This window comes from Tenrec ecaudatus, chromosome 1 (genome assembly GCF_050624435.1).
Source record: "Tenrec ecaudatus isolate mTenEca1 chromosome 1, mTenEca1.hap1, whole genome shotgun sequence".
Lineage (NCBI taxonomy): Eukaryota > Metazoa > Chordata > Mammalia > Afrosoricida > Tenrecidae > Tenrec > Tenrec ecaudatus.
This window is the reverse complement of record NC_134530.1, coordinates 302,423,628-302,449,033: the sequence shown is the minus strand read 5'-3', so window position 1 is coordinate 302,449,033 and position 25,406 is coordinate 302,423,628. Positions and strand designations below refer to the sequence as shown.

Genomic DNA, 25,406 nt, shown 5'->3' with positions numbered 1-25,406 from the left:
GTTCATGGCTGATTGACTGCCTTGATAAAAGCGCTAACACGGCCATAACCACCCTGCCACTGCCCAGCAATACAATCAACTCTACCCACAGGTCTGGCTTTGTTTAACATTAATTCCTTCAACTCATTTCGGGAACAATAAAGTTCCCTAAAACAGTTAATTCCAGTTCAGAAGAATAATGTCTTTAAATCAATATACTCCCTGGCCAACAAAGCCAAGGAAAACCCTCTATATTCTGGAGAAAAACGGTGGCCAATCTTTGGAAATTCTGTTGAGTGCAAAAACATTACCTGACATTAAACTTGTCTTAAAATGCTGGGGGAAACCAAACGCTGCACCGCAGGTCAAAAACAATCCACTCTTCTGTGACTTCAAAGTTTTATTACCTCTGACACTTCCCCTTTGCTCCCTTCCTCTGCAACTGGGCCAGAGTTGCCCAATACATTTAGTGTGCCCTTGGTGTGTGCCCCACTGAGAAGGAAGGCACTCGGGAGAAACCCACACACTAACACATATTAAAAGAAGACCAGAGGAAGAGGCCGTGGAAAGCAAAGTAACGACTGTGCCAAGGGGGAAGGGAGAAACAAAGGGGGAAATAGAGAGTGAGAAAGAACATGGGGATAGGGGGGGGGGGGTCAAACGGCGAAATCTACTCTTCCAGAAATAATGGCTTATGTTTATAAAAGAATGATGTTTCCAGGAAGTGAATCTTGGCATTACACAACAGAAAGTCATAAAAAGACCTGACAGGGAAAATAATCGAGACAGCAATGCCGTAAATACACTCCAAACTCCAACTGATTTCACATACGCTTGCCCTCCTTTCTGTTCCAACCATTGCATTTAAAAGGAGTTACTCAAACTGGTAAATAGACTGTAATCACAAATCTCAGCTTCCATGGAAAGTCGGCGCTGGGAATTTCCTAAGTCACCATCCTGCTCTACCCCTCACCGCTGAGAGGAAGGAGCAGAGGCCCTCCCCTGTCTTGTGACATGCCTAAAATCACAAATGACTGCAAGACTGGGGGGGAGAGGGGGGGGCGGCGATTCTTTGTCAGTAGGGTCTGCTTCTACAGCACACTGCCTGATTGTACACACTGATCCTTTACCAGCAAGCACACACTTAAAATGATAAAGTTTGTCAAGTCCAACAAAAGCTTCCTGACAACCAGATCACATGTAAACACTTCACAGCACGGAACCACTGACCCAAATTATGTAATTTTTTTTTTAAAGCAAAGCCTTCACAGAATTATTAACAAAGTGTCCCAGCTGAAGCACAAGGGGCGGTCCAGTGGGTTCCAAGTCCTCTGCCCTTTAGATTAAGAAATGTAACCAAACGTGAGAAGTACTTCTCTGAATGTACGCAAGGATTAAAAAAGAATATTCAACAAGGCCCGTTTCTGGGCAGGACCCTTTCACAGTCAAGCCACTCGGTAGATTCCGACCGCCATTCTCCTTTCGGATTAAATAGTAACTCATTTATCAGGGTTCTTCTCAAATTTCAGTCGGGTACACTTTAAGAATTTAACCACAACACCGTTTCAACCCTCTGTATTCTCCTCCCTAGGATCTGACTCAGACCCTCCCTTTGTAGCCAATCAAAATGAGGCTGCTTTGAATGTAAAAGCTCCTGCTTCAGGTTTGGGGCCTAAAAAGACTGTGTTTATTTCCAGACAGACCGATCCATTCCATCGATCCCTCTCCCCGCCCCCCCTGACCCCCCCCCCCAGCAAACTTGAAGCACGCCATTAATTCGGGCTACATTTCCAAAATCCCCAGAGCAATCTGCACCCGTACAGACAGCTGCTCGGCTGGGAGCTTTGTTTTAAGGTAGGGGAAGAAGTGGGTAGGGGAAGCAGAAGCCCAAGGTGGATGTTGTCACTGCAGGTGGAAACTAGGTCGATTCTCTTTAAAAGACAAAAAGATGTGCGTTCACTTAATATTTGGGGGGGGGGCAAACCCCTTGTTTTCAACAAGACTTCATGTAATACGAACACAAACACTGGGCATTTCCGAGGCTTCTGCTCAACAACAACACCCCCCACCCCGCGGGGTGCATTAAAAATATATACCCGTATCCCGTCCCACCTCTTATCCTCCCAGGTGCCTTTAGTAAGACCTACTGGTGGCAAACTTGGGCCCCTAGTATGGTCGTCACCCTGGAGAATCTCTGGCCTAATTCTGGACACACTCCTCGGGTGAATGCTCCTGCCCCTGCACGCATCTCCCCGCCGCCCCTTAATCGGAAACCTTACCTGGGGAGCATGCCTCCCGCTGGCCCCCGGCCGTAAGCAGAGAACGCCTGACCCACCACCTGGAGAACAATGTAACCCAACTCCCTGCCCAGAGATTCCTGCACCCCAGCCCCAAGATTGAGCTCCCAGGGAATCAATCGCAAAGCGAGTGATGGCCTGTCATTCTGCATCCCCCCAAGGTGTCCTGCCCCGGGCCTAGCACTGACCACCCGCTCCATTAGACTCACCTGCCGTGCCCGGCCCCTCGCACCCTTCGCCGGGACCCGCGTCCCAGTGCCCGGCCCCGGGGATGCCCCGGGCGCAGGCGAGTCGCCTCGGAGGGCACCGAGCCCCGGGAGGGTGGGAGGAGGGAGGGGGTCGGGGGCGGGCCCAGAGTCGCCCGCGGCGGCCGGACCCCGGCGTCGGGCCGGCGGCCCCCCCTCCCGCCACGGGACGCACGCCCAGTACCTTTGTAGTGCACCCGCAGGTTGTTCTGCGAGAGGCCGATGTAGCTGAACTTGTCCTTGGGGCTCCAGGAGCGCGGCAGCGGCGTCTCCTGCTCGTCCACCGCCGGGTAGAGGCGCTTCAGCCGCCGCTGCAGCTCCTTCTCCTGCTCGTTCAGGGCCGAGTCCCCGTGCGGGAAGGGGGCCGCCGCGCTGCTGGCCGCAGCCAGCGCTGGGGCTGGGCCGCCGCCCGCCGGCCCGGAGCCGCCCGCCAGGCCCGGGGGCGCGGGGGGCGCGCTGGCGGGGGCGGCGGCCGCCGCGGGGGGCGGGGGCGGCGGCGGGGGCGCCGCGGTGGCCGGGGGCGGCGGCGGCGGCAGCGGGTGGAGGAGCAGGGCGGCCGCGGCAACGAAGCCTCCGCCGCCGGGCGAGCTGGCCGGGGACGCGGCGGCGCTGACGGCCGCGGGCGCCGGCAGGACGACTCCGGTGACGGGGGCCACGGCGGCGGGCGGCGGCGGCGTCAGCTGCTGCTGCTGTTGTTGCTGCGGCGGCGGCGGCGGCGGCGGCTGCCCGGACATCCCGGCCGCGACTCAGCCTGCGGCCGCCTCCACCTCCTCGCTCCTTCCTCCTCGGCTTCCCGGGGGCGCTGTCGCGGCGGCCGGCGGCACCAGGCGCCCAGTCCGCCCGCCCCGGAAGCAGGCGGCCGGGCCGCGCGCCGAGGGAGAGCGCGGCGGTTGGGGGCGCGGGGAGCGGGGCCGACGGCGGGGCCCGGGAGGCCCGAGAGAACGTTGGCAGGAGCCTGGGCGCGCGGCCCCGGGACGAGGCGGCGGGAGCGCGGGGGCGCGGGAGAAGAAAGCGCGGCGACGGCCTCTGCGGCCGCTGCTCTCGCGGCTGTTTCCCGGCGGGCGGGCCGGGCCGGCGCGAGACGCTGCGCGCGGGCGGGGCCAGCGAGGGGGCGGGGCCGGGGGCCGCGAGCGGCGCGAGGGGCGGGGCAGCGCGGACGGAGGGGGCGGGGACGGAGGCCGCGAGGGGCGGGGCAGCGCGGGCGGAGGGGGCGGGGACGGAGGCCGCGAGGGGCGGGGCATCGCGGGCGGAGGGGGCGGGCCCGCGGGGACCCCGCTGGGGACCCGGGCGGGCGCGAGGGGTCGAGCCCGAGGGGGAGAGCGAGGCGCGGGGCCAGCTCTCGCGGACGCCGCGGGTCCCCCTCGCTCCGCAGGTCCCTCCCCCGCGAGCCCGCCTGCATCCCGGCCGGGCCCTCCCCGGGCTGAGTCTCCTCCTACTGGACTTCTTTTTGTTGTCGTCGCCCCACCTCCGCTCCGTGGGGTGACGGCCGGAGCGGCGTTTGCAGCCTCGGGGCCCCAGCGACAGTCATGGAGTCCCGCTGGGGCCACCGAGAGCCCGGCCCTGGGAGCCCCGGGGCGCCCCAGACCTCTGCATGGGGACGGAGAAGAGCAGTGAGGGCCCCAGACACGCTCTGTGGGAGCCCCAGCCCCAGTGAGGCGAACCTCGGTGCCTGCTCCCCACGACCGATAGTGAGGATTTCGTTAATTGATTTTATGAGGACTTAAAGTGAACTTTAGTGGTGGAAGGTGTCCCATCAGGCATCCTCAAAAAGATTGGCATATCCTCAAAGAACGGGAACACAGGTTGCATGAATACAAAATTACAGTGGGTGTGTAGGAAGGGCTTCTAGAGATGGGAAAGCACTTTATAGACTGACTCATTAATTTTCAAAGTCTCATTAAGTAGCATTAAAAAAAAGCATGCCCGTTTTCTAAGACGCGGAAATAGTCACTGAGGTCAACTGAGTTAAATATGGGATTTCCTACCCTGCACCTGCCAATGAGTTGGCACCCATTCTGATGACCAACCCCTAACGATAGCATGCTGGGCGGGACTCTGCATAATTTGGCATCCGGTAACTATTTATTTCCAGCAATTCCTTTTGTTTAGGGTCATCTTTTCCCTAGCTGGCAAAATCTGGCTTTACCTGTGGAAATTATATGATACAAATCTGTTTTTTGGTTTTTTTTGCTTTTTCTTTTTTTAGGGAAGAGCGCGAACGCAGTCCTCCACTACCACAAATTTTGCGGTCGTGTTTCCCACATGTGGGGAAATCGCAGGGGTGAGCACATCCGGAGTGCAAAGGATAAGCCTTGCCCTGGGAAAACCACCTTCGTGGTCATGGTATCCTCCCCTGCCAGGTAAGTATTAAATCTGTTGTTTTGTTTGCCTCCAAAGATACTGCAATGTAAACTGCTGGGTCAAATAAGCAAGGAACGTTTTGCAGAACAGAGAACCATTCTGCCTTGAGGTAGGTAAATGGCGACTTAACTGAGGGCCCTCGGCCTCTGACCAAAACTAGTAACAAAGGATCAGTCTCATTTTCCCATCAATTACTCAGACAACTAGAGGCCCAGTTTCATAAAAACAGATGAATTCCAATCTTTTGTTTGATGCCTTTCTGCACTTTAAGTCACATAATCTCATTGTATTTAGGCTGCTTTAAAACTTCCTTTTATTTTATAGTCTCAGTGAGTTCAGGGATACCCAAGCCCTGTTTCGCTGTAAGCCAACCTCTACTGCAGTGGAAACTGGCTCTGGGACCATATGGGTGAGGGCGCTCCTCCTCATCACACTATCCTGAAGTCGTCTTTAAGGCTTTATTCATGAAGATGTACTTTTTTCCTGTCAACGCACTTGGAAACTATTTAGAACCTTGGATTTCCTGGGAAATGTGGAGGAAACAGAATTGTCTAAGATTCAGTTGTGCTTCTAACCAGAAACCTCAGGAAATCGGTACTTCATTTGTGGGGGTAGGATGCTGTGAAATGGGCATTTGCTCGTGCCAGAGGTCACAGAGAGCATTGGCGTGCTGTTATCCATGATGATTTTGGAAAGCCATATATTTGACGATATTAAAAAAGGCTTTGGGGATGCTCAAGCCTTCTGATTTGCCTGTTCTAAAGAATCAAAACAACACAAGAAAATCGAAAACATAGGGGAGCCGTAGGCCCAAGCATCTTCCACAGCAAGTGTTAATGATAGATGAAACGTGGAAGCAAATTAAATTGTTCAACATAAAATGACGAGTTGAGGAAAGTATTGTTTACCTACCCAATGAAGGTAAGAGTGAAGCAGCACACATAATATTTGGGGACGTATTTTGAAAAACAGCATCCCCCTTGAGTAGTAAAATTGACCCCCCGAAAAACCTAACCAGGTTGAAAACAGTGCCTCTCCTTCCTTCCTCTTTCCCTCTCCTCTTCTTCCTTTTTATTAATTCGATGGAGGCTTACAATGCAGATCAGTTTTCCATGCAACACTTGATATATATTTCATTTCATCTCATTGATTGCAGTCCTCGCTGTGTAACATCACTTATCCCATCTCCTCCCCTTGTTTCCTGTTTCCATTCCTCCCCATTTGTGGTAGTTACATAATTGTCAATTTAAGGATGAAGCGTGTAGGGGTGGAGTCGAGGCTGTTAATCAGGATATGGCCAATGAGATCTCTGCGTGGGCATGGCCCATGCTGGGAATTGCTGACTTTTCCTGCTTGGAGGTGGGAAACTCTCTGCTCACACCCTGGGAGACATAGCAGCTGACAAGATACTTGGACCCACCCTGATGCAGCCCTGGGTGCTGGAGAAGCCATGCAGAGACCCCTGCCAGTGCTCAGATGTTTCCAATGCCACTGGATCCAAAGACTTTCTCTCCACTGGCCTGTGATCTTCTACATTTGGCATCACTGCATGTGTTTAGTGAGTCTGAAGAGGACTTTATAGATTGGTATTGGGCATATGGGCTCCTATCGGACTTATGGACTTGATCTGGACTGGGCTGGGATGTTTTCTCAATGTTCAATTGCCCTTGTATATAAATCTCTTTCTTACACACATATGTGTATCCATGGATTTGTTTCTCTAGTCTACCCAGACTAACACACCATTCCTAACCCCTCTGTACTTTTGCTTTATGTAGATGTTGCCCTTTTGACCTCAGGTGGTTGGTTATTCTAAGGCAGGGGTCCTCAGACTTTTTAAACAGGGGGCCAGTTCACTGTCCCTCAGGACTATATTTTAAAAAAAACTGAACATATTCCTATGCACACTGCACATATCTTATTTTAAAGTAAAAAAACAAGCGGGGCAAAAACACCTTGATACTCTTTCTTCTTGATTTAGTGGCTCTCAGGCTGAAGGCTAATCCCACTTCCTCTGGGCCCCCTTCTCAAAGGCACGGTCTGAAAAAAGAATGTGAGGCGACTTCAGAAAGTTTGGGGGAACATTCCATTACCTTTCGGTTCCATTTTCCCATAGAGTTTTGTCTTGCTTTTGAAGCTCCTTGTAATAGGTGGCCTCTTAGACCCATGGTTTCAATGATGTCGAAAAACAAACAAATGTGCTTGTGGTGGTCAAGGTTTGGCGACCACGTGGCCAGGCCAAGTTAAGACCTACTAATCCCCCCTGATGTCTACTCGGGGATCTGGCCTACTTCCAAAATCATGGGGACTGTGGGGAAGCTTGGTTGCTTTTTGATGCTGGATTAGATCCTACTTCTGACTGGGTCATCTGACCTCTGGCCCTTTGAACTTTAAGGAGCAGTCTGGCCTTCTGATCTGCCCGTCTTGGGATCATCAGCGACCTGCCATCTTACCTACTGCAGCCACATGAACCTGGAGAAGCCTCCAGCCTGACATCTGAACCAGACTTGGATCTCGCCTGCCTCTGTATTCAAATTATGGAAGTTGGACTATGAATAAGGCAGGCTGCCGAAGAATTGATGCATTTGAATTATGGTGTTGGCACTAAAATATTGAAAATACCGTGGACTGCCATGAAAAAAAAACAACAACAACCCTCAGCCATCGAGCCAATTCTAACTCGAACAAACCTGTCTTGGAAAAAGTACAGGCAATTTATCCTTGGAAGTGAAGTGAGACATAGAATCCTTAAAGGCTAAGGATGGCAAGACTTCACCTTACATTCTTACAGGAATACACTGGAGAAACCAGCCCCTAGAAAATGATGCCAAACTTAGTAACGTAGAGGGTCAGAGACAACGAGGAAGAGCCTCCAGGAGATGGATTGACCCAGCAGTTGCAACAATGGACTCAAACAGCAATTGTGAGAGTGGAGCTGGACCAGGAGTCTTTCATGTCGTCGTAAGTAGGGTCGCTACGGTTGGAGCCAAGTCAAGGGCACCTAACAGCAACATTTACAACTGTGTGAGCCGTGTCCTTGATCTAAGCCTCTCTGTATATGTACATATGAAAGCTGAGCGATCGCCAATAAATATGGCCCTTCCAGTGATAATCCCGCATGTGATATGTTGTTGTTAAAGTGCCATTGGGTCGGCTCTGACCCACAGTGACCCTGTGCACCACAGAACAAAACACCCCATGGTCCAGCGCCATCTTCATAATGGTTCCTATGCCTGACCCCATTGATGCAGCCACTGTGTCCATCCATCTCCTCGAGGGAGTTCCCCTCCTTTGCTGCCCCTCCATTTTACCAAGCGTGATGTCCTTCTCCAGGGATTGATCTCTCCTGACAACGCACCCAAAGAATGTAAGATGCAATCTTGCCAAACTATGGCCTTTAAGGAGCGTCCTAACCTTACTTTTTCCAATACAGATCACTTTGTCCTTATAACAGCTCTTGGTACTTTCAGTAATCTCCTCTAGCCCCACAATGCAAATGCATCGATCCTTGGAGGGTCTTTGTTCAATGTCCAACTTAAACATGCAGATGAGGCAATGGAGAATTCCATGGCTTGGGTCGGGAGCACACACCATTGTCACCATGACAGCCTTGGTCTTCAGTACCTTCAGGAGGTCTTGCACAGCAATATGTGTATTGATCTTTTGGCTGCCGCTTCCATGAGCATTGATTGTGGACCCAAGCCAGATAAAGTCCTTGACAACCCTGACCTTTTCTGCATGGATCACGATGCGACCTGTTGGTCGAGTTGTCTGGACTTTGATTTTCTTGACACTAACGTGTAATCCATAGTTAAGGCACTGGTCCTTGACCTTCATCAGCAAGTGCTTCGATTCCGGCTCACTTTCAGCCAGCACGGTTGTGTCATCTGCACGTTTTTCATAAGCCTTCCTTCAGTCCTGATGCCACATTCTCCCTGTAATCTAGCTTCTCTGATGATTTCCTCAGCATAGAGCTTCAACAAGTATGGTGACAGAATACACCCCTGACCCACCCCTTTTCCAATTTTGTTTTTTGGTTAAAAGACACTTTATTTTTGTGTCTTGTTAATGTTGTTAAAAATGAAAGAAACACTAAATTTAAGGCCAACCATATTAAAAAGAAGTAAAATCTCTTACGGTTTTAGAGCAATGTGGATGACTCCAGGGCAAACGAGACAGAAGTGGAAATGGGTACTGTGTGCAGACTATGATAGCTCCAAATTTCTAAGAAATCCTTTAAACATGTATTACCAACTTTAGATCCTCAATATCGACTGTTGTGGGAGATGATGAAATCCAATGTTCGTCTCTTAAAACTGCTGCCGAGGTTTGTCTTAGCTGTCGATGTATTGTGAAGGAGGAAGGAGAATTTGTTCTGTGTGCTCAAAATCCCCATCCCTCCACAACAGACGTCTACATTTGATCAAACTGTGGCTCAGGTGCACGCGTCCAGAAGAAAGATGAAGGCACAGGGTTATTTCTCTCTGTCATCATTTTGTCCTCCAATTTGGAGTTCAGAAAACCCTTTTCCAATTTTAAGCCATGCAATATTCCTTTGTCTTGTCCACACAACTGCCTTTTGATCCATGTGAAAGTTTCTCTTCGGCACGATGGAGTGTTCTAGAATTCCCATTCTTCTCAAGGTTAGCCACAGTTTATTATGATCCACACAGTCAAGTGCCTTTGCATAGCCCATGAAACACAAGTAAACATCTTACGGGTATTCTCTGCTTTCAGTCATCTGACATCAGCAATGACGTTACTTGGTCCATGCCCTCTTCTCAATCTGGCCTGAACTTCTGACATTTCCCCATCAATGTACTGCTGTAACCGTTTTTGGATGATCTTAAGCAAAACTTCGCTTGTGTGCGATATCGATGACATTGTTCTATAGTTTGAGCATTCCCTTGGGTCATGGGCACAAATAGGGATCTCTTCCAGGCAGTTAGCCAAGTAGCTGTCTTCCAAATTTCCTGGCCTAGATGAGTGAGTGCTTCCAGTGCTGCTTCAGCTTTCTGAAACCTTTCAATGGAGAATGCATTCAGTGCAATTTGAACTTCTCCCTTCAGCACCATGGGTTCTTCCTCATATGCCACCTCCTGAAAAAGCTCGACTGTCCACTCGCTCTTTTGCGTACAGTGGCTCTGTATTCTTTCTATTTCTCTGGATGGTTCCTGCATCTTTCTGTATTTAGCCTATAGAATCTTTTGCGTATAGAATCTTGGACTTACCAAGGAGCAATTGATGGTCTGGTCCATAGTCTGCCCCTGGGTCTGGTTTTAGCTGCTGATATGGAGCATCTACATTGTGTCTTTCCCCAGATGAGTCCATTTGATTTCTATGTATTCCATCTGAGGAAGTCCATGTGTACCTTTTGTGATGCTGAAATGAAAAGTTATTTTCTATAAACAAATCATTTGAAAAATTCTGCCAAGCGATCTCTATCGTGTGATATGTTATAATTCTGGATTGCCTACACCCGTGGCTATAGTCTAATTTTGGAGGGCATTCTCTGTCAATGAACAGGAATTAAGATCTGGCCTCAGTAGAGGGTGTGAATGGAGCCACACTCTTTGTTTGATGCTTATCTAACTTAATGTTACTTTTAATGGATGGAAGGAATGATAAGCTACAACTGAAAGGGGAAAAGGTGCTTCTGGAGTGGCCTGGGAAAAGTCCCCGCTGATTATGATCAGTAGGAGGCCCATGCCTACTGGAAAGATCTTGCCAAAGGCCCCAGGTCACATGTGCATAAATAAGATACAGTCCAGGGTTAGAGACTAGATTATTGTATCTGAGAGAAGGGTTATATGTTAATTAGATAATAACATTGATACTTAATTTAACTCCCGCCTTTCTCTGCACTGGTCTGGGAAGAAGGTGGAGGAAGATACTGATAATTCAGGACTTCGGAGTCAAAGCTCAAGCACTGAACGTCACATAAAAGAAATCACACAAGTTCCCATTTGTGCCCTAGAAGAAAAGTTTATTTGTTGTAATAAAAGAGCTGATATTGCAAAAAAAAAAAAAACCCAAAAAAACAAAAACCAGAGTCTTGTTGTAAAAGTGACTGCATTACAATGCAACTGAATTCCCAACCACAAATAGTGTCTGAAATTATTGTGAGAGAGGGTGGGTAGGGGGGTAAGGAAGTGGTGTTAACAAACACAGGGACAAGGGAACAACATGGGACCCAAAATGGTAGAGAGGGGGGAGTGGCAGGCCTGGTGGGGAATGATCAAGGGTAAGGTTGCGTAGAGAAGAGGTATAGCTGTAGCCCAGGTGGGGACGGAGCATGGTAGTAGGGCAGGAGGAAAGTCAAGAGAGAGGGAGGAAAGAGCTAGGAATCAAGGGGCATTTATGGAGGTCTAGACAAAGACATGTACATGCAAATATATATATGAGGATAGGGAAATAGATCTATGTGTCTATATTTATAGGTTTAGTATTAAGGTGGCGGAGGGACCTTGGGCCTCTACTCAAGCACTCCTTCAATGCATGAATACTTTCTTTTATTAAATTTGCACTCTACGATGTTCACCCTCCCGACACAACTGCTGAAGCCAAAGTGGGTGAACAAGTAAATGTGATGAAGAAAGCTGATGGTGCCTGGCTATCAAAAGAGATAGTGTCTGGGGTCTTAAAGGCTTGAAGACAAACAAGCGGCCATCTAGCTCAGAAGCAACAAAGCCCACATGGAAGAATACACCAGCCTGTGTGATCGCGTGGTCCCAAAGGGATCAGTTATCAGGCATCAAAGAACAAAAATCATATCATTGGCTGCACACCTCCATGATATGATCACCGAAGACAAACGGGTGCATAAGCAAATGTGGCAAAGAAAGCTGATGGTTCCCGGCTATCGAAAGAGATAAGTGTCTGGGGTCTTAAAGGCTTGAAGGTGAACAAGTGGCCATCTAGCTCAGAAGCAATAAAGTCCACATGGAAGAAGCACACCAGCCTGTGCGATCACGAGGAGCCAAGGGACCAGGTATAAGGCATCATGCAAAAAAAAAAAAAAAAGAATATATACCATAGTGAATGAAGGGGGAAGCCCATTTGTCGGCCACTGGAGATCCCCTCATAGAGGGGTTTAGGAGAGGAGATGGGTCAGTCAGGGTGCGATGTAGTGCCAATGAAGAACACAGTTTTCCCCCAGATCCTGGATGCTTCCTCCCCCCAACTACCATGATCTGAATTCTACCTTGCAGGACTGGATAGGGCAGAGGTTGTACACTGGTGCATATGGGAGCTGGAGGCACAGGGAATCCAGGGTGGATGATAACTTCAGGACCAGGGGTGTGAGGGCCGATACTGGGAGAGTAGAGGGTGAGTGGGTTGGAAAGGGGGAACTGATTACAAGGATCCACATGTGACCTGCTCCCTGGGAGACGGACAGCAGAGAAGGGGGGGAAGGGAGACTCCAGATAGGGCAAGATATGACAAAATAACAATCTATAAATTATCAAGGGCTCATGAGGGAAGGGGGAACGGGGGGGGGGGGGGGGGAAAGAGGACCTGATGCAAAGGGGTTAAGTGGAGAGCAAATGCTTTGAGAATGATTGGGGCAGGCAATGTGCGGATGTGCTTTATACAATTGATGTATGTATATGTAAATTGTGATGAGTTGTATGAGCCCCTAATAAAATGTTTAAAAAATTGTGAGAGCATTGTTTGCAAAGAAGTGGGACCCTGCATGTGGGACAAGGACAGATGGACAGATAATGAGGAAGCTGGGGTCACTGGGCCTCTAAATTCCATTGACTCATCCCTCCAAACAGTCCCCCCCCTCATCTGAAGCGACTACTCTCTCTGTCAATCCACTATCAGTAAACTCATTCTCTCTTCCAGCCCCATTTGAGATAAACCCAACCGCTGCCTATTGAGAGGCACCCGGGCCACCACCTGAGGCAGATGCCTCACAAGACATTGTTGAATGTTCCTAGGAGACACCTCACCACCCCTATTACTTCCAGAGGTGTAATTCGACTACTGTCCCAGAAGACGAAGTGAAATTTGTGACCCAGGATGAGGTGCTGCACTCAAAACCAAAATCTAAAACAACAACAAAAATAAAACCAGCTTTATTTTTGTAGGATGAACGAACAGACGCCTGGAGAATATAGGTATATGGGAATCGCTATTAAGAGTGTGGGATAACGGTGGAAGGAGCATCAGATTGGATCCGACTGAGTTTGTTGATAAGGGCCCACTAAGCACAGATTTTTCATTCATTGTATCAACTCTGGAGAGGCTAGGAGAGGATCTGATAGTTTATTTAGTTGATTTTGGAAGCGTGTCTTATGCAGTGGCCTACGATATCCTGTGTACACAGTACAACGAGCTCCTAAGGCTTTGGAAACTTGGCATGTTTGCATGGATGAGTCAGGACAGACACAGGGACCCATCCATACATGGAGTGCCAAGAGGACACAGCTTTTGCCACATAGTGAGGGACTAATTTGAGAAGGGAGCCTCATCTCTGGAGACTACTATGATTGCTATTATATATATAAGTTAGATTCGATAGTGGCAACTGCCCTGAATAAATTAAGCCACTTAACCACAATGCCCCCTACTCTAGTGGTCAGGGTCAAGTTGGTTCCTTCTGACAGTGAGCAGCAGCATGCATGGTGGCGATATGAAGAAAGTTAGGGCGATGTGCTAACACAATCCTCTACCATGGGCATCAATGGGAGAAGGGCCATTAGGGTCATTGATGCCCACGGTAGAGAATTGTGTTAGTGCCAGGGGAAAAGTTCGGATGCTGGTCGGCCAGTTTCAGTAACTGTTCACCACAGTTGTGATGTAGTCAATTAATATAGCCCTTCTAGCCTTAATTCCTTCTGTGGTGAATTGTAATTCCGGGCCCCATCCCTGTGGTTATGATCCTATTGTGGAGGGCATTCTCCATTAAGAGCTTAAGGTGGGGTTAAATCCTGACCTTAGTAGAGGGTGGGGGCCAAGTGACACCCTTTGTTCCCTTGGGAGCATCTTTCTAGTTTACTAAAAGGTATGACTTGAGACGCCATCCTTCCTTTTCCTTGGGGATTAAAAGAAAAACCACACCTCCATCAAAGCCACTCCTTGGTGCAGGAAAGCCGTCGGAGGCACAGAGAGAAACCCCAGGACCATTTGGAAGGGCTCACCCAAGATCTCTGTCCAGAGTGGAGGAGTCCCCAGAGCAGATGCCTCTGAGCTGTGGCACACCAAGAATCAGTGTCAAGATCGGGGTCCCTTCTCATCACCCCGGATCGTGGGACTGTGAGGCAGAGCAGGAGGCGGCATGTTTCCTAACCCAGGGAAGCAAAGACAAAGGGACCATGAAGCAGAGAGCCAGAAAAAGACTTGGCTGCTGGCTGAGGAGGGGGTGCTGCTGGGCACTACAGTTTGCTGATCCTGATTCAGAATAACCTATAAGCTTCCCTAATATACCAATTCACAGCAACCCCTTAGGACAGGGTAGAGCTGCCCCTGCATGTTTCTGAGATTATAACTCTTGACAGGAGTAGAAAGTCCTATCTTTCTCCCAAGGCGGTTTCAAACTGCCAACCTTGTGGTTAACAGCCCAACCTGTAACCACGATGCCACCAGGCCTCCTCGAAGCTACCCCCAGTTCCTTGCCACGGGGCCTCTACCATGGCAACCAGCTTTACCACACTGCAAGCCCAGAAGGCAAGACAGCAGTGACAGTCACTAGGAACCTAATCTCGGAGCTGACATCCAACACTTTTGCCTTAAACTACTTATTAGAAAGAAATCACTAGGTCCAGGCCACACTTCGGGGTGGGGGGGGGGGGGAGGAATTACACAAGGCCATGGATTCCAGGGTCAGGGGTCATGAAGAGGATTTTTGAAAGCTGCCTAACCGGGGGTTACAATTTACAGGGACTGATTGGGACTGTCGTTGCCACACACCGCAAATGCAGCACCTAGATCAAGGATTATCTATGTTTTCCCTAACAGGCCAGATGATAAATCTTTTAGACTTTGGGGGCCATGTGGTGTCTGTCCCAATTCCCAAGGTTTGCTACTGTGGAAGAAAAGGAGCCATAACAGCCATGGCTGTTGAGTCGATTCTGACTCAGAGTGACGCTATCGGACAGAGCAGAGCTGCCCCATAGGGTTTCCAGGGCTGTAACTGGGACAGAAGCTGACTCCCACATCCTTCTCCCTCTGCACAACTGGGCTCCAACCACAAGCTTTCCAGGTTGCAGTCAGCGCTTAAACCACGGTGCTAGAAGGGCTCGTACAGAATCCATAGACAAACCATCAGCAAATGGATGTGGCTGTGTTCCTTTAAAACCAAACAACCCAAAACTCTGAACATACAAATAAACCGATGTCATGTGCCATGAGTCGGTGGCGACCCATAACGACCACAAAACACCACGCGGGTCTGCGCCGCCCTCACGGTTGTTCCCATGGCTCGGCCCATGGCTGCAGTCTCTGTGTCGATCCCTCTCGCCGAGGGTCTTCCTCGCCCTGCTCCTCTGCTTTACCACACATGGCGTTCTCGGCCAAAGTCTGGTCTCTCCTGAGTACACAGCCAAAGTACGTGAGATGCCATCTTGCCCCCGCACGTCTACGGAATGTGGGGGCTGTATTTCTGCCAAGAGAGACGTGCTGCATTTCTGGGAGGGCATGCTTCTTTCGATATTCTTCGCCAGCACCGCAATTCAAATGCATATGGACATAGTTGATTCTCTCTGGGCTCTAGACTGCTACACCCACATCTCTAATAAGCCAGCCTTAACGAGAAAGGGCAAACCACGTCACTGCCCATGAATCCCCAGATGTCCACAGTCACTTTATTAATTTTTTTATTAAATACTTTTATTGGGGTTTCTTACATCTCTAATCACAATGCATACACTCATCCATTGTGTCAAGCACATTTGTACATATGTTGCCATCATCATTTTCTTTTTTTAAAAAAAAACATTTTATTAGGGGCTCATACAACTCTTATCACAATCCACACATATACATACATCAATTGTATAAAGCACATCTGTACAGTCTTTTCACTAATCATTTTCAAGGCATGTGCTCTCTACTTAAGCCCTTTGCATCAGGTCCTCTTTTTTCCCCCCTCCTTCCTCGCTCCCCCCTCCCTCATGAGCCCTTGGTAGTTTATAGATTATTATTTTGTCATATCTTGCCCTATCCGGCATCTCCCTTCACCCCCTTTTCTGTTGTCCGTCCCCCAAGGAGGAGGTCACATGTAGATCCTTGTCATCGGTTCCCACAGTCACTTTATTACCAACAATGTGTACTGTACCCTAGCTGGACAGGACGAATGTCATACCCATATGGTTCGGTATTTCTGCAGCTCAGGTGAAAGGTGCCCACTGAGTAAGGAAGACCGGAGAGGGATCGATGCATTCGAATTGTGCTGAAGAAGAATATTGAAAGTACCATGGGCCACTAAGAGGACAAATTGATCTGTACTGGAAGAAATAAGGCCAGAGTGCTCCTTAGAGGCAAGGATGGGGAGACTTCATCTTACATACTGCGCTGCCCACCTAATCTGGTGTCAATTTAAGGATTAAGAGTGTAGGGGCGGAGTCTAGGCTGTCGATCTGGAGAGAGCCAATGAGACTTCTATGTGGGCATGGCCTCTTGAGAATTCTGGGAAATCTGGTACTTCCTCCTTAGAGGCAGAAGACACCTCTCCCTGGGAGACACTGCAGAAGACAAGCCACATGGACATAACCAGACCTAGGAAGCCGGAGAAGCCGCAGAGAGACTGCTGCCAGCCCTGAGACGCTTACAATGCCACTGGACCCAAAGACTTTCTACTCACTGGCTTGTGATTGTCCTGCATTTGGCTTCATTGCATGTGTTTCATGAGTATGAAGAGGACTTTGTAGATTGGTATCGAACATATGTGCTAATGTTAGACTTATGGCCTTGGACTGGACTGGATTGGGATGTTTTCTCAATGTTTAATTTCTCTTGTATATAAACCTCTCCCTTATATACCTATGCATGTTTATGACTTTTTTCCTCTAGTCTACCCAGACTGACACACATACTTTGGATATATTGTCAGAACAGACCACCTCCTTGGAGAAGGACATCATGCTTGGTAAAGTAGAGGGGCCACCAAGGAGAGGAAGGCCCTCAGCTAGATGGATTGACACAGTGGGCTCCGGCATAGGAACTATCGTGAGCCTGGAGCTGGACGGGGCAGTGTTTCGTTCTGTTGTGCATGGGGTCGCTATGGGTCAGAGCCAACTCGATGGCACCTGACAACGACAACATGTGCAAAGTGAAAATGGCAGCAACTGATGAACAATGCTAGGAAACTATAGCAAGGAACGGTTGAAACTGATGATAATTTTTCAGGCACGGGGTAGTTCCCAGTCATATTCAGTAAACAACCTAATAGGCTCTGGGCCTGAGGTAAGGAAAAGAGGGAGGAGGCAGGAGGGAACCCATCTTGCAGGTGAACAGAGACTACTCGGAGTGGTGAGATTAGTATCCATGAATGAGAGCAGGGCTTCTCAAACCTAATTGTGGGGATTTGCTGAGTGGGACTTGAAGTGCTTCATCTCTCTCTCTCTCTGTTTTTAATCATCTTATTGGGAGCTCTCGCAGATATTGTAACAATTTGTAATTCAATGAGATCGCGTATGATGATGCAATTGCTGCCACCATCAGTTTCAAAACGTGTTCATTCTTCTTGAACTCCTTGATATCAGCTCTCCTTTATCCCCTCCCTCTGCCACCCTCCCCTCCCCCAGGAGCCCTTATTGTTATGTTATATATGTTATAAATTATTATTAGTATTATCACCCAGGTCTTAACACTGTCCAGTATATCCATTCACCCACAAGCCTGTTACTGTTCACCTTGAGTGGGATTATACAGTCATCGTTGCTATCACCCCCACTTTCCCCTTTGCCCCCCTTCTTCCCGTACCCTCGGGGATTCATTACTACCATTACTTTTTCTGTAGGGTCATCTATCTTGGCTTTCGTGCATCAAATGATCTTAGTTATATAGATGGGCATGCTCGTGTCTAACTAGGTTAATGAGGTAAGGCAATAACCATAATAGTGAGGGGGCAAATATTAAAGAACTAGAGGAGGTTGTGCATTTCATCAGTGCTATACCACATCATGGACTAAACATCTCTTCTGTGTGGCCCTTCTGTGAGGGAAGGACCAATTATCTTTCAGGTGGGTTTGGGGCCTCCACCCTGTCCACACTCCTTCACTTCTCTTTAGTTGCTTGGGTTTTTTGGTTTAGTTTTTTTTTTTTTTTTAACTTCTGATATTTATTCCCATTGACACCTCAGGATCACACAGGCTGGCGTGCTTCCATGTGGACTTTGTTGCATTCCTGCTAGATGGCCGCTTGTTTGACTTCAAGCCTTTAAAACCTCAGACACTATATCTTTAAATAGCCTGGCACCATCCACTTTCTTTACCACATTTGCTTATGCATCCATTTTGTCTTCAGTGACCATATGGGGAAGGTGAGTATCATACAGTGCCAAATTATTAGAAAATCATTCTTGTCTTGAAGTAAGATTTAAGTACAGATCCAAAGTCCATCTGCTTCCTTGTTGTATTTTCATATATGTATATATGCATGGACAAATTCACCTATCTATCTATATCTATCTATCTATCTATCTATCTATATATATATATATATAATTTTTACTTTCTTGTACCTTCTGAGGTGCTTCATTTCTAATAATGCAGGTGATGCTGTTACTGTGAGTGGACCATCCTTTGATGAGCAAGAATGTAGAAAGTCAGTGAATTCTCTTGAGAAAGGAAGACATCAAATACTCAAAGGCAAGTAGGTAAACAGAGATCTTGGTATCGCAATGTGCATGCTAACTTGGACAGACTAGAGGATGGGGCCGGTTCTAACCATGGGCCAAAGCAGCATTCCTGGAGAGGTGGTTCAGGGTGGAAAATGTCTCTGGGATTGTATGAGCTAACACAGATGTACACTTTAACACTCATGTCTGAATAAAAACAACTACAATCTCCTGTTCACGGCAGACAAAGTATATGAAACAGCAAAAGTTAAGTTTGTAGGCAACTCGGTGTTTGTTTAATCTGTTTAGGAGAATTTGAACAAAAGGCACAGTTTGCTTTAAGGTGAGCTAGCACAATCTAATAGGTGAGTCTAGTGGCAACCTCCTTCCAGTTGTTTCTTCTGCTGTAACTCTTCTTCCACTTGCCCAAACTCTTGGCCTTTCTTCCATAGTGATTTCTGTATCCTATCTATCTATCTATCTATCTATCTATCTATCTATCTATCTATCTATCTATCTCTCTATCTCTCTATCTCTCTATCTCTATCCATCTCTCTTTCCTGATAACCTCACTGCCATCACATTAATTTCTGACTCCTAGTGACCCTAGAGGACAGGGTAGAACTGCCCTTGTGGGTTTCTGAGACAAGAACACTTTATGGGAATAGAAAGCCTTGGTTTTCACCTGCAGAGCAGCTGGTGGTTTCGAACTGCTGACCTTTTGGTTAACAGCCCAAGTTATAACCACTATGCAGCCAGGGTGCATCATGCTACCTGACAGCTGATATGAAAAGTGCATCCAAAGTGGAGTGGTAACGGGAGCAAGGAGGAGAAACACGCCTCCTTTGTACTGTCCCCACAGGGCTATGGGGTAGCTTCAACTACGTTCCGGAGGGGTCACTGGATGTGGTGCTTTCCTGAATGTCTGGCTCCCACGGAGCACCAGCTGCAGATCTAAGAAATTCCTGCAGGTTCAACAGGTGCTTTTGTGCAGGCAATCAGTGACATGGTTAAGAGGGAAGGGACAACAAGAAGAGAGATAAAAGAAGGAAGAGAAAAGAGCAAGGGAGAGGAGAAAAGAAAAAGAAGGCGTTCCTGTAAAGGACAAAGATGAACCAACTACGAAAATCAGGTATCACTTTGTCTACCCACTGTGGGTTAGCCCCTTATTTCTAGAAGACATGAACTTCACCGAGAATCACTACCTGCTACCATTGAGTAAATCATGACTCATGCAAACCCTGCAGAGGACAGAGTAGAACTATTCCATGTGGTTATTGAGACAATCAATGGTTGCCAGGGCAGACAGCTTCATATTTCTTCTGCGAAATGGCTGGTGGATTTGAACCATTGACCTTGTGGTTAAGGGCTCAACAATTAACTCACATTGCTATGCGGTCTCCCAAGATTTACTAGGGACCTTTGTGGCATAGCAGGTTATACACGGGGCTGCTAACTGCAAGGTCAGCGATTTGAAACAATGAGAAAGATAAGGCTTTCTGCTCCCAGAATGAGTTCCAGTCTCAGAAACCCGTGGGGCCAGTTGTACCCTGTCCTATGGGGATGCTATGAGTTGGAATCAACTCGATGGCAGTGAGTTTGGTTTTGATGATTGGTAAAAACCAAGAGGTCAGAAGTTCAAGTTCAACCAAAAGTGCCTAGGAAGAAAGGTCTGGTGATCTACTTCCAGAAACCCAACTACTGAAAACTCTGAGAGCACCGTTCTAATCTCCCGCATATGAGTCATCATGAGTCAGCGTTGACTTGGCAGCAACGTGTGCTTTTCTTTTAATATGCAGTAATTGGTGGTCAGGAGCAGGTAGAACTCTTTGTTAAGGAAGTTAAGGTTCTTGCTGTCTAGCACTCTATAATTTTGTAGCAAAGAAAGTTATGTGCCAACCAGTTACTCAAAGTAGAATATGAGAAGTGCTTTCACAGAGACAGAAAAATACCAGGGATATTTTTCTGATATCTCAGGAAAAACTCATTCCCTAGCCTGATCTATTATTATAAGTAAATTGAACTAATTTCCCAGTGTCAGCTCCTTTGTCCCTAATTTACAACATGGGTAAGACTAATACAAAATGTTTTTAAGAATCATCATGGACCTCATAGAAGGCACAAACAAGGCCCAGTTTACCATCTAAGTAAATTATAAAAAGGAAATAATTGAGTGGAGTCATTTATTGCACTGCTCCCTATTTCTCTCATCACAGCTATATATTGCTTTGTGCTTGGTAATTAATTTTTTAACACGATCATTTGTTTTCCTAAGTGCCTTCAAAGAGACACAAGGAAAACTGCTCAGCAGTATGTGAGTCTTTCCAAAAGTATAATATTTCACAGCATCGGATCTTAGATGTAGCCTAAATAGTAAAACCATTTGAAAGACTCCTTTAGTTTTTTTCAGCTCCAGCCACAATTGTGTCTATCATCCAAATAGTGGGCTTAGAAGTAGCTATCAATTATTTAGAGGAGGTAGTATGTGTGATGGAATATTACTGGTAATATCGCTCACAGGCTCAATCCCTCATGTTTTTCTAGGCGTCATATCACAGTTACTATGAAAATTACCCGCAGTAGATGTCTCTGTGTGTGAGGGAGATTAAACAAGTGAGCATCATGTTAGTTCTTAGACGCAAGCAAACAGCTTATCCGATGGTTTGTCTTTGTTTGGAGACTTAGAGCCATAGTCTCATGGGATAACTCCGCCAATTGGCACAATATAGTTCATAAAGTTTATGTTCTACATCTTTGTCTGGTGAGTAGCATCTGGCGTCTTAAAAGGTTAAGAGTGCCATCTAAGATACAACTATTGATCTCCAGCTGTCTGGCGGGAGCAAACGAGAGGCAGGAAGCCCGAGATTCAAGGATGAATCTAGTCCAGACCTCCAAGCCTGCCTGAGCCACGGCCTCGGCTTTGAGACCAGAACTAGATGGTACCCAGCCAACAATACTGGGTGTTTCAATCAGGTGGATCCTAATGGACAGGGAGAACAATATGAAACAGATCTCCAAATGTTCAACAATTCACGACTTAGTGGACTGGTGGAGACAGGAGGAACCCACGAGACTATTGCCCAGAGGAATTCTCCAAGGCTTAAACCGAAACGATTCCCTCGAGTCACCTTTTAGCTAAATAAGTTGCCCATAAAGGAGTATCATCTTTGATGCTCCTCTGAAAGTAATCTCTAAGAGGCTAGAAGATTACCAGCATCTCCAATGATAGCTGGGCAGGTTCCTGCCGAATAAACCCTGTAGTTGTGAATTTGCTGTGTGAGCGCTGTGCAGACAGACATTGCACGGCGTCAGCAAACTCACCCGAGAGGAGAGAGTGCCTGCCCCAAGAGGGACGGCTGGTGTCGGAATTGCTGAAAAGGGTAGACATCGGAGGTGTGGTTCGCCATCACCCCAGTGGAATCGGCCTGGGACGTAGGGTTCTTCACCTTACCCCTCCTGGCGTTTAGGCAAGGTCTGAACTTCTCTCGGGCCAGCTCCTCCAGCCTGCACGTGTCGCAGAGAAGGGAACTGAGGGCTAGTACAATAAACACAGTGACTTGCCCAAGACTGGCATTCCATGGCAGTTAGGACAAAGGCACAAGCGTGGAACCCTTTTCAGAAGGGCAGGGAGACAAATGCACAGGTAGAGGCGGGAAAGAGAGCAGGTGGCGGGGGTCTACAGACGCCTCTGTAGCGTCTTAAAGCCCTATCCTCTCCTTACGTGGACAATCTTACTACGACGAAATGCTACGCAGCTTCAGGTCAGGGGGAGTGCAGGGGTCCCCTGGGGCAGTTCCTGGAACCGTGTTCTCCATTTTGCATCCGGATGGCATACTGCTGAGTGATGGCCTTTGTTCGACGTGAATCACATTACCCCAGTCACCTGCGCGCAGTTGTTCACACGCGATTCTAAATGGTACACATTGATGTACCACGGGCCAGAGAGACATGTGGCCTCCAGGGGTATAAGGCGATTGCATTGATAACATCAGTAATTCATCCAACGGCATCGAATTTAGGGTACTGTTGACACAGGAGTTTCTGCGAGTATAACCCAACTGCTAGCTGCAAACCGTGAGTTGGTGCCTTGCACAGATTGACTGCTTAATTGATGGAGCTGTTTCCATTGACTATGGGGGTTGGTGCTAGGGGGGAATTCCTGTATCATTTCTTACAAGTGCAGACCCTTGCCTCTCAGATTAATGCCGGTTGTATTAATGTAGGGGGAATATTGAGGTACTAAATATGTGGAGTCTCTGGGTGCCCTTTCACTGGACACTCACTAAGCCAAGGGTCCCATCCAAGATCCAATGATCACCGTTTCCAATCTCGGGGTGGCCATCCTTTGCTTCCTCTTCCATCAGGGTTCTAAGTCCAAGAGTACAGGTAGTTTGTTCAGCCAGGCTTCCAGACTGAATTCTCAGGTAGGGTCCCTTGGGAGGATACCATGGTCTCTGTAAGGCCAGCTCTGAGGCCATGATAGTGCTTACTCCATGCTGCAGTTCACCGAGGGTTGGGTAGAACCATGTTTGAAGTGTCTCCCCAGGACTGGCTAGACAACTCTCCCCATAGGGTCCCTACAATTACTGCTCAGCATCCCTTTCCCATGTGAGGGTGCTCCTCCCCATTTACCCACCAGATGGACCAACAGAAATATCAGGGCCTCCTGGGAAATGTAGATGCTCCCCTCCCCTGGTCACATGAGGTTTTTTAGGGGGTAGTGGTTATGCACTGGGCTTCAATTTGAATGGTCAGCAGTTTCAAACCACCAGCAACTTTGCAGGAGAAAACCTGGGTTTCTACTACTGGAACCAGCTAGTCTTGAAAACCCACAGGGCATAGCCATGAATCCGCACTGACTCACTGGCAGTGAGTTTGGGGTTTGGTGTTCTCAAGTGAAACCTGTAGAGTTCAGGAAGCCAGACAGGGCAGGGGGAGGCAGGCTAAGGTGTGGGGTCAGTGCAGCCCATTTTCAGCTCAATCCCCAGAGAGCTCTGGAGGTGGGGTTGGCAAACAGGCCGGTGAGCCATATTCAGCTTTTTCAGTATGTACACATGACTCTGAGGTAAACTTGAAAAAAGTTTAAAGTAAAATGGAAAACATGTAAAGGATATTATTCCGATAATGGGGATTTCATTTGTATATGTATGTATGTATATATATATGTATGTGTATATATATATATGGCTCTCAAATAATTATTAAATTGTGAGGGGCAGGAATGGCACTTCCAACTCAAAAGCGTGCTGTCCCTGCTCAAGGGCATGTACAGCCGCACAGAACTCAAAGCAAGGTGCAGCTCTTATACCCTGTAGTAAGCATACAGCGGTTCAAAACTACCAGTCACTGCCCAGGAGGAAGAGGAGGCTCTCTACTCCCATAAAGAGCTACTGTCTTGGAAACCCACAGAGGGAGTTCTACCCTGCCCTATAGGGTAGCCATGAGTCAGAATGGACTGGATGGCTGTGTGTGAGTGTGTGAGTGTGTGTGTGTGTGTGTGTGTGTGTGTGTGTGTGTGTGTGTGTAGTGATACAATTCTCACCTCCCAGGTGAAAGACCCAGGCCCGATTTCTGGCCAATGCACAGTCATCTCTCTGTAGAAACCTGCATGTTGCTATGAGGTTGACCAGGTTCCCATGGTGTTTGCAGACGAAGGTGGACTAGGAAAACAGGTCTGGTGATCTACTTCCCAAAACCAGTCAACAAAAACCCCGTGGGTCACCATGGTTCACTCCATAATCGATCGCGAAGCTGATGCAGAGCGAGACCGTTTTACTCCTGTATAAAATCACAGGATCATCATGAATCGGACCAACTGGACTGTACTTAGCAACAGCTGCAGACCACCCTCCCCCTGCAAGAGCATAATATCCGGGGCATCTCTGGGCAAGGGGTCTCAATCTTGGAGAAGGGCCGCCCTAAGCCGTTGGCCACCAATGCTCACAGCCGCTGTGTACTGGTGGTGCTGCCAAGTGAGGGGACATGGCCGGGCACCAGTAGCATCTTGGATGCCTGAGCACTGCAATCACACGGCCGATCATCTCAGGGAGTACCTCTGCTTTCATATGACTCTGAAAGAGACAATCTGTTTGCATGACTGAAGAGGGCTGGAACATCACACGTCTCGCAGATCAGATTAGGGAGCTAATACTCCACAAATAGTTTCATGTCTTCATAGGTTTCATCGGAAAAGGAGGTCCTTAGTAAAGAAACCAGTTTGTCGAAGGTATGTGTACGTAGAAGCTACCATGCTCAGCGCTGACCTCCATAATATTCCTTGCCATGGTCTACACGGGGAGCCCCATTAATCGGAGCTAAGTTGATGGCAACCTGTCGACATGCCTTCATTCCCCTCTCTGTTGCTCACATAAGGAGCTCTGGCCATGCAGGGGTTAAGAGCTCACCAAAAGGATACCAAGAGGTTGGTGGTTTGAACCCAGCCACTCCAGTGGAGAAAGACATGGTCATCTGGTTCCATAAAGATTACAAACGTAGAAACCCCACAGGGCAATTCTACTCAGTCCCACAGAGTGCTTATGGGTTGGAATCAACTCATTGGCAATGAGTTGGCTACATTAATGTGTTTCTGCATCCTGTTGGGTTATCTTAGCCTACCAGATTGTAGACTAAGTCAAGGAACACACTGATTTAATTGAGTGTTCTGTATGTAATCTGCCCGGTAGTGTAGTGGGTTATTCCTACGGCTGCTAACTGCAAGGTCCACGGTTCAAACCTACC

At 48.2% G+C, this 25,406-nt stretch overlaps 1 protein-coding gene, 1 long non-coding RNA gene and 1 other non-coding gene across 3 annotated transcripts in view; 1 reads left to right on the top strand and 2 right to left on the bottom strand.

Moving 5' to 3' along the window:
* RANBP9 (RAN binding protein 9) overlaps positions 1 to 3,497 on the bottom strand; it is an 83,918-nt gene extending 80,421 nt beyond the window's left edge. The window contains exon 1 of the mRNA XM_075532458.1: positions 2,706 to 3,497. Within this exon, the coding sequence (XP_075388573.1) occupies positions 2,706 to 3,255 (550 nt within the window). The 5' untranslated portion in view covers positions 3,256 to 3,497. The remainder of the gene's footprint in view (positions 1 to 2,705) is intronic.
* A 328-nt stretch (positions 3,498 to 3,825) lies between these two features.
* LOC142427037 (uncharacterized) lies at positions 3,826 to 10,929 on the top strand. Its single transcript, XR_012779878.1, has 3 exons — positions 3,826 to 4,209; positions 4,728 to 4,881; positions 7,278 to 10,929. It is a non-coding gene; the product is annotated as an uncharacterized LOC142427037 (long non-coding RNA).
* Positions 4,725 to 4,889, bottom strand: LOC142437959 (U1 spliceosomal RNA). Its single transcript, XR_012782456.1, has one exon. It is a non-coding gene; the product is annotated as a U1 spliceosomal RNA (small nuclear RNA).
* Positions 10,930 to 25,406: the final 14,477 nt, after the last annotated feature.